Raw genomic sequence first — 9869 nt, 5'->3', positions numbered from 1 at the left:
GTTCACATATACTTTGTCTCATGACATTGACCACAGTTTACCACAATGCAACAGCTCCCCTCCCACTTCCTCCCCATAGTTACCTCTTCCCTGTGTCCCTGATCCTTTTTAAAATTGGCTTGCCTATTTATTATTGAGTTGTAAAAGTCAAGTGTGTATTTATATATATCATATATATATACATATATATATATATGATATATATGGCTGTTTTTCTGAACAAAAATTTAATTACGGTTCACACACTGCAATTGGTTGTTTTGTCTCCTCATTCTCTTCTAAAAACTAGAACAATTCCATAAAAAAAAAAAAAAAAATCTTTGATTTGTTTTTTGAAGAATCCAGTTAGTTTACTGTATGATGTCCCATATTCTGGATTTGTGTTTCCCAAAAATGTTGTTTAACTTGTATACGTATTACTTATAGTTACGGTTATGCTGAAGATTACAACTAGAGGCTTGATCAGAATCAGGTTAACATTTTCGGCAAGAACAGTTCATGGCTGATTTTGTTTACTTCATATTTTATCATACCAAGAGACATATAACGCCAGGTTGCCTCTTATTTGTGATGCTAAATTTGATTATATAGTTTTTCTTTTGTAATTAGTATATAATCTATGGGGTGACTTTGGTGACATGCAAATGTCCTATTCCCCAACAACAGCTCTTCCAAAAGTTTAGCACCCATTCATGATCCTTGCCTACATCACACATTAGATATGTAATTGCAAAAGGGTAGTTTTCTAACCCAAGCTAAAGATTTAATTTAGCTTTGCATGTTAATATTGTTAACAAAGTAGTAGAAACCTGTCACTTGTTTTTTACTGAATCCAATATTAAAAAAAATTTTATAAAGGGTCAGAGGACTGGCAGGTAGTGCTGTACATTCAAGCTTAGATGAAGCAGCTTTGCCCCAAAGTAGAAGCAATAATAGAAAAACAAAAAGGCTACATTTAATAATAATAATAAAAAAAATACACAACCACAGAACAGAAACTGAACAGAAGTGTAAAATGGTGAGGGGGGCTGAGGCTATGGGCCTGTCAGTTCTGGGTCTGGAAGCAGGAGGTGACAGCTAGGACTCAAGTTTCTGGGAAACAACAAGAACTTAAAGTGCTCCACTTAAGTGAACAAGTACATTGTTTGATGCTGGGGGCTGGGTGGGAGCTCTGGTGGCATGGTGCCTAAGGCACTTGACTGCTAACCAGAAGGCTGGCAGTTTAAACCCACCAGCCACTCCTCGGAAGGAAGGTTGGGCAATCTACTTCCTTAGTGATACCACCTCGGAAACCCAAGGAGGGGTCACTATGAGTTGGATCCAACTTGAAGGCAGTGGGTTTGGGGGTTGGGCTGGGCCTCTAGCTACTAAAAAGAGATTATAAAATTTCCTGACAACGAACAATTTAGGATTTTTTGGAATTTATAGAGCTAAGAATAGGGGGAAGAGTCTGCTATAACCTCAAGGCCAAGAAATGAAATAAATTAACTACTGTCTCAGTGACTTGATCTGGTATATCTTCAATCTAACTCCAGCAGATGCTTACTCTAAGCCACCATTTTTATACTGATTCTTACTCAGGGAATGGGGTGCAGAGAAACCAAATAAAGGCAATAGGAAACCTGCTAAGGCAGAGAGGGAAATGTAGAGGGCAGGAAAGGAGAGAAAACAGAACTCGAAAAATCCTACTCAAAAAAAAAAAAAAACCCACCTATTCAAAACAGGCATATCAAAAATGCCAAAAACATGGAAGATATTAAAATACTAAAAAAACAAGCAAACAAAAATCAACCATAAGAATGAAAATTTATTCCAGGGATAACAATTTTTACGTAACAGTTCAACAAAGATTCTAAGTATGCATAAAATGGCTGACAGGATAAATGAAGCAGTAACATTTGTGAAATGAAAACATGTAAATATGGAAGAAAATTAGAAATCTTGGACATGATGCCCACTGCCACATGACCTATCTTATAACTATGAGTTAAGAAGAAACAGAGTAGGATGTTAGAATTTGGGAATGAGGAATTCTACACTTCAGGTAATGGCAGTCTAGGTAATCAGATTAACTCTTCCACTGGAAACTAGAAAAGAAGCTAGTTATAGTAATATAAAAAATACTGAAATAAAAGTATCAGAGAACAAGGCACTGAGGAATTATGGAGAAAGTGAAAACCCAGAGAGCCTGACATTTTGAAATGTTTCTCAAGGGCTGATGAAAATTCTGGAGGAGATGACTGACAGGATCAGACACTGAGGAGCACTTTCAGTAGACTTTCTGAGCTAAGGACATAAAAACTAGAGTTCAGAAGTTCCAAAGAAGAGAGCAACCATAAATGCCCATATTTGAGACTGGGATCTTAAAGGACTATATCCTAGAAGCAGGAGTGAAAAGGTTAACAGGAAACAGATTAGCCCAAGAAGGAACTCAAACCTCAGTTTCAAATCATCTCAATCCTTGGTTGAATTGAAGTAATCTGTCTGACTCATAGTGACCCCTTCTTGGGTTTCTGAGGCAGTATCACTATGGAAGTAGATTGCCCAGTCTTCCTTCTGAGGAGTGGCTGGTGGGTTTCAATCGCCATCCTTCTAGTTAGCAGTCAAATGCGTTAGGCACTACACCACCAGAGCTCCTAAGATTGCTAGAGGCCCTAGGTTCCTGTTAAAAGTCTCTAAAGAATGGTACCACCTTAAACCTCAAATCATCTCAAATTGTCCATATGCAATGTCCAGCTCTCATTAAAAAGAGCAAAAATGATGACAAAGCTACAATTTTTTTTTTTTTTAAAAGAGCAAAACCAGGCAATACAAAGATATACATAGGGGATTCAGATAATGGAATTATTAGGCAGAAACGTAAAACAATTATGCTTAATATATTCAAGGAAAAAAAGACAAGATTGAGATTTTTTCAGCAGAAAACAGAAACTATAAACCCATTGCTGCTGAGTTGGATCCAACTCATAGCGACCCGTCCTTGGATTTCCGAGGCAGTATCACTACAGAAGTAGAATGCCTGACCTTCCTTCCGAGGAGTGGCTGATGGGTTTGAACCACCAGCCTTCTGGTTAGCAGTCAAATGTCTTATGCACTATGCCACCAGAGCACCTAGAAACTATAAAGCAGGACTAAATGGAAATTCTAAAACTGAAAAACAAAAAAATCCTGAAATTAGGAACTCAACAATTAGTTTAATACCAGAGTAGAAACAGCAGAAGATGTCAATGAACTAGAAGAGAGTTCAGAATAAAATATCAGAATGACACATGAGAAAAAAAAATACATACAGAAAAGAGTAAGTTATAGGTACGTAGTAAAATATAGGGCCTAAATGTAAGTGGAGTCAAAGGAGTAAAGAAAAAAGTGGTACAGGGCAATATTTGAAAATATAAAAGTTGAGATTTTTCTGAAATTGATGAAGGATGTCCAGTTGGAGTCTAGGATCTCTGTGAACTCCACTTGTTGTTGTTATGTGCCATCAAGTCGGACCGACTCGACCCCTCCTTGGGTTTCTGAGGCAGTATCACTACGGAAGTAAATTGCCCATACAAAGAAAATCACACTGAGGCCCAATGAAGTGTAACTGCTGAAACCAAATACAAAGAGAAAACCTTAGAAGCAGTCAAAGAGGGGAAAAAACAAGAGAATATTCTCAAAGAAGCAAGAATAAGACAGAGATTGCCAAAATTGTTAAAAAGCTGACAGGATTTAAAAAAAAAGAAGGAAAAATGTAGGTCCCTTGACAGTAGATCTCTAGAGCTGTTGTTAACTAAGCAGTAAATGTCTTTACATAATCCATAGCATAGTAAATTAGATATTCTTGTAGCAGAAACTTTTCCTGATAGAATGTCTAATAGGAATTCAAGAACAGATGGCTTAAGATAAATCTGAAAGGCTACTAAAGCGAAGACTGTATACCTATTAAGGAATAAAAACTGGAATCAATAGAAAAAATTCAGTAGCTATAAAACTTTGATACCCAGGCAGAATAGTACAAAGAAAGAAAATTATAGGCCAATTTCACCTAGAAATATATATGCAAAGATATTAAAATATAAGACTTGAATTTAGCAGTATGTGTGTGTGTGTGTGTGTATGTTGTATATAATAAAGCTCTGTAATTAAGACATGGTGATGCTAGCATTAAGAATAGACAAATAGATCAATAGGACAAGTCAGTGAATTCCCAATACAGAATGATACACTTAGGAAAACTTGATATGATAGCATTATAAATTACTATGGAATAGACTACACAATAAATGCTGCTGGGACAATCAGTTATTAATTTTTTTTTCAATTAAGATTCTCTACATTGGTAGAACATTTAAAAGAAATAGAAGAATTTTTCTGATCTGAGATAGAAAGGATTTCTTAAAACACAAAAAAATCACAAACAATAAGACAAGACAATTTTGGCTATATAAAAATAAAAACCTGTGTACAACAAAAATGAACGTAGACAAATACAAACAGTGAAAAGGCAGGCCCAGTCTGAGCCTATATGACTATGAGAACCAGAAGAACAAGATGATGCCCGGCTACCACTGTCAACTACTCAGAGGGGGATCTATGTAAGAGATCCTGGATAGGGTGGGAGAACAATGTGGAACAAAATTCAAAATTATTTGGGAAAAAAAGGAGGGGGAGACCAAGTTTGCTGGTCTGATAGAGCCTGATGGAATCACTGAGACTATGTCCCCTAGCTGCTCTTCAGGTCTAGAATTGAACCCATACCTGTGGCTTCCAGCCAAACAAAAGACAGGCATATGAGGTGAACATTTACACCAGACAGATACACTCCTTGGAGAGAACAATCATGGGAGAAAGAAGGGCTGTTTATGCACAAGGAGACAGCTCAGGAAGCAGGAGTTCATGGAGGGATGGACACAGGGAAGAGGTAACTATGGGGGTTGCATTATGGTAAATTGTAGTCAATGTCATGAGACAAAGTGTATGTGAACTGCTATATAGAAAGTGAATTTGCTCTGTAAACTTTCACCCAAATCACAATTAAAAAAAAAAAAAAAAAAAGAGAGAGAGAGAGGCCCAGTCTGAAAGGTAGCAATAAAAGGATTAGTATCAACCACAAAGCACTCCTACAAATTGAAAAAGATGAAGACAATTAAAAAAAGTGGGCAAAGTTATCAATAGAAAACACTCAAAGGGCTAGTAAATACTCAAAAACATGTTTGTAGTCTTAGGACTAATCAAGAAAGTACAAATTAAAGATGAAATAACATGTCACATCATTTTCAGCAAATACAGTTCTAAAAAATAACATTATCAAATGTTGGTGAGGATGTGAAGAAACACAATACTTTGTTAGCTGAAATGTTAATTAGTATACAACCACTTTGAAGAGCAACTTGGCAATACTCAGTACTGTACATGAAGATAAGCATACCTTTCCACTACGCAATTCCGTACCAGTAACACATTAGAAGAGTCTCTGGGTGGTGAAAAGGGTTGAGCACTCGACTACCTACCAACTGTTGACTATTTAAACCCAACCAGAGATGCTGTGGAAGAAAGGCCCGTTGATCTATTTCTGAAAGATCACAGCAAATGAAAATGCTACAGAGCACAGTTCTACTCTGACACACATGGAGTTACCATTAATCAAAATCAAGTCAATGGCAACTGCCTTGGTTTTTAACCTCTTAGAAAACCTTTTGAGAAGGCAAAAGGATGTTCACTGCAGCACTGTTTTTAATATTAAAAACAAAAAACTGATAATCTAATAGTCACCAACAGAATAAAAACTGTAAGAGACAATGTATTTTTATATAATAATCTACAACAATTACAATGAACTAAAAAGATTATAGCCTATAAAACCCTTTGGAGCAGTTACTGTCACATGGGTGAATCTGAGCCAAAATTAACTCAACAGCACCTAACAATAACAACAACACAGCTATTTCCTACTCAGGAATCCCTGGGTGGTACAAACAGTTAATTGTTCCCTTCCTAGCTGAGGTTGTTCGAACCCACCCAGAAGCACAGGCCAGGTGATCTGCTTCTGAAAGGTCACAGCCTTGAAAACCCTATGAACTCTACTCTGCGTGCACGGGGTCACCATGAGTCAGAATCAAATCAACAGAAACGTAGCTACACCTATCAACAGGATAAATCTCAAAAGACATACTATATAATGGACAAAGCATTTTGCAAAATGCAAAATAATACAGTTTTAAGGTACACTCACTCCTCATTTACTGATGTGGTTAGGGACCAAAGACCAGGTCATCGTGTGAAAATCAGTGTTATGTGAAAATGGAAGATGACCACAACAGATCACAAAGTGGAGGATGACTACATCATTACGTAATTGCCAAATTTTATCATTACATAACTGTCAAACCACTGAGAATCACAGCACAGCCAAGTGGACACATAACTTTAAACATCACAGCCAATATTACTCTCACATTGCACTGGTTACTGCCAGACATATGTCATTAATCCCCAAAATAGTTTGACAGATTTTTTTACTATTGTCGTAAATATGAAATGTTAGATAATGAGATAGTCGATAAGTAAAGAGTAGATGTACTTAGTTTAGAAACATACCAAACAATAATAAACATACAATGTGTACACAAACCTAAGAACTAAAGAGTAAAATCATTAGTGGGTACAATAAACACCAAATAGGGACAGCAATTACTACGGGAAAGAAAAAAATGAGAGGATTTAACTGTCTAATTTTAATTTTTTAAAAAAACTTGAGAAAATATGGCAAAATGTTGATATTCTTAAAGCTGGCTGGTGAATAAACAAGTGTTAATTATCTTATCCTTTATAGGTTGTTAACATAAAGGCTGGAGGTTCCAGTATAATCTACTTTTGAAAACTCAGCCATTGAAAATCCTACTCACTGCCATCGCGTCGGTTCCGATTTATGGCGGAGTATATTGCCCAATCTTTCTTCCGAGGAGTGCTGGTGTGTTTGAACCGCCAGCCTCCCCGTTAGCAGTCAAATACCTTAAGCACTACGCCACCACAGCTCCTTATGGAATACGATTCTACTATGAAACACATGGGGTCGCCATTAATCAAAATCCACTCAACTGTAACGTTATTGCTTACAGATCTCTATTTTTAAAGCAACCAAAAAAGTTTACACACAACTTTAACAGATGCAAGGGTAAAACCACTCTCCAAAAGAGCAGTCCAAATTTTTAAAAAAGTCTGAGTCACTCACTAAAAAGGTAGCAGAGAGTGTCACCTCAGCATAAAAGCGTAATTAAAGCTTACTACTTGTTAAGTAAGGAGCTTTGGTAGCATAGTGGCTAAGGCACTTGCCTGCTCACCAGAAGGCTGGCGGTTCAAACCCACCAGCCACTCCTCGGAAGGAAGGTTGGGCAATCCTACTTCCGTAGTGATACTGCCTCGGAAACCCAAGGAGGGATCGCTATGAGTCAGGGCTGACTCGACGGCACATAACAACAACAACAACAACTTGTTAAGCATCTGTCAGTTTTAAAATTAGTGAATGTTCAAGCATTGTTTAAATTAAAAAATTACTAGAATTTAGAACACAACAAAAACACATTTCAGTATGTTGGGGATTTTTATGTTAGAAAATCCTACTGACATTAAAGTTTTATCTGAAGTAAGATGTCCAGATCTATTCAATACAAATCACACAAGACCTTGAAATTCTTCTGTGTAAACTTTAACCTTTTGTGAGTTGCAGATACTGATAAAAACAAAACAAAACAAAAAATAGGCTCTAGAAAAAATACACACACAATTGTGCACAAAGGCTACCCAGCCGTAAACCTCAAATTTCTGCTTTAAGTTGCTTTTCCAAAATCTCGATCTGAAACATTAACTGAGTTATGCTGGGGGGAAAAAAAAAAAAAAACCGTAAAGCGCAAACGTTTAGCTTCCAGTTGCGTAAAAATGACCTTTTGGGCTTTCACCAACTTCTCTAGCGATTGTTAAAAGCTTTTACAAGACTTTGCTCTCTATTGAAGCCGGGGGCTGGGCAAATGCCGCTCTCTATTCTGCAAAGTCTAAAGCTTAAAGCAGGCTCAACCAGTTCTGTCAAGGTGTTCCGCAAACAGAGGAGTGGGAAGCCGTCCCCTTTCTTCCAGACTCCGGGACTCAGGGAGGCAGGCACCCGGGAGTTCCCCCGAAAAATGCCACAGCCAAGTGTCGCTTGGTCCGGAACAGCAATCAAACAACGAAATTTACCTTGTCTGCACCCGTATCCCACCTCGACTTTCCCGAAGTTGGGGGCTGGCTGAGCGGGGGAGGGAATACCATCCAACGGCCTCAACCGCCTCCTGTCAAGTCCCCAAGCTCTGGCCCCACAAAACTCGCAGCCTGAAGAATCTCACACTCACTGGAAAGTGGGGCCGGGTCCCGGGCCCGGCCCGGCCCCCGGAATTCGGCGGGTCTCCCAGGGTTTGGGGGGAGGCGGCGGCTGGGACGCCATCTCCTTCACTTCCACTCGGCTCCAGCTCGGCGCCTCTACAGTCCAAGGCCCAGGTCCACAAACGCTGCACACTCCAGGCACAATGGGCAGAACGCCGACCCCTCCACCCCGCCCACTTCTGCAGTCAGGACAAGGCTAGTGGTGCTTAGCTAGCTGCAACCAGAGGGCAAGAGGATGATACCAATCCAAGGAAGAAACGCTCTCTTTTTCTTTTTTCTACAAAGAGTTTCCATTGTAAACCTCAGTGTAAGGGCTCATCGATATTTCTGGCAGCGGCTATTATGGCCTAGACACCGAAGTCTCGCTGAGGTTGTTCCGGGGCCAGAACTCCTCAGGCCGGAGGAGTAAGGTCCGATTCCATGCCACAGCCATAGGGATAGTGGGATGTGTTAAGAAAGGCCAGGCTGTTTAACAGACAGCCCTTCAAACAGAAGGGTAGGATTCATTCAGTCCTCGCAAAGGGGGCTGGTACTTTGGTTCTAAAGCACTCGTTTCCTGGGGGGAATAGAATTGCTAGACATAGGTGCGTTGTCTTTAATCTTCCCCATTCCTTTTGAGGGGCGGAAGGGGTTAAATCTCTGCCTTTGATGTAGTTAGTGGGAGAGGTGAGGTAGGGAAGGTCTGAAGTGCGGCTCCGGACTGAGTACAGACAGGTGTGGATGGAGAGGGTCGTTTCCTTCTTGTTGGAGCGGCTTTGTTAGCAAGGAGAGGGTGAGTGGGAAGTTTCTTGGACTTGACCGAAGGGGGGAAGGGGTTGCTTGACAAAAAGAAAATTCGAGGTTAGACCTTGGTATGAACTTTCTTAGAGTCCAGAGTAATTTCTACAGCTGAATGTATTGACAGCCCAATGAACTTGTGAGCGCTTCCTTCTCTGGAAACTTACATCCCCCACCCCACGGGACGAATGACATCCTTCTGTATGGGAAGGAGTTTTAAAAGATCTTAAGGTTTGGACATAGTCTTGTTCATTTTGGTGGTCCCTGCTCTTTCCTTTGCAATGAATCGTTTCTGTTGTAATCGTCCAAGAAAGTGAAAAAGTCCATCATCTCTAGAACACGAGAGACCGGGCTAGTTATCGTTGGCTTGCGGAGGAATCCTTACACGTGGGAGGTTTTGTTGCAATGACTTGTTCCGGAGGTTTTTTATTTATTTATTTTCCCTTTCCCTTGTAAAACAATCACGTCAACGAAATAAAAAAGTTGAACAAAGATAGCCAACAGTAAAACAAAAACAAAAACAAAAAAACTTACAGGGTAGGATGCATTTCTCAGGGCTTGCTTTCAAAGATAATAAAGCTGATACGAAACAACTGATTTCTGGTATGTTAAGAAACTCTTATCACTTCCGAGCTGTACGTCAAGGTAAAACAACTACTCTTAAAACAAAACCTATTTCCTCCTTCGCTGGTAGCGTA

General features: G+C 39.3%; 1 protein-coding gene across 1 annotated transcript in view; it reads right to left on the bottom strand.

Moving 5' to 3' along the window:
- The window catches only part of PEX13 (peroxisomal biogenesis factor 13), a 22762-nt gene extending 14307 nt beyond the window's left edge, over positions 1-8455 (bottom strand). The window contains exon 1 of the mRNA XM_007938024.2: positions 8364-8455. Coding sequence (XP_007936215.1) covers positions 8364-8455 — 92 coding nt within the window. The remainder of the gene's footprint in view (positions 1-8363) is intronic.
- Between the last annotated feature and the right edge of the window lie 1414 nt (positions 8456-9869).

The sequence above is a fragment of the Orycteropus afer genome, unplaced genomic scaffold (assembly GCF_000298275.1).
Source record: "Orycteropus afer afer isolate SDZICR_OR568_19922 unplaced genomic scaffold, OryAfe1.0 scaffold00046, whole genome shotgun sequence".
NCBI classification, from domain to species: Eukaryota; Metazoa; Chordata; class Mammalia; order Tubulidentata; family Orycteropodidae; genus Orycteropus; species Orycteropus afer.
This window is presented reverse-complemented; position numbering and strand designations above follow the sequence as displayed.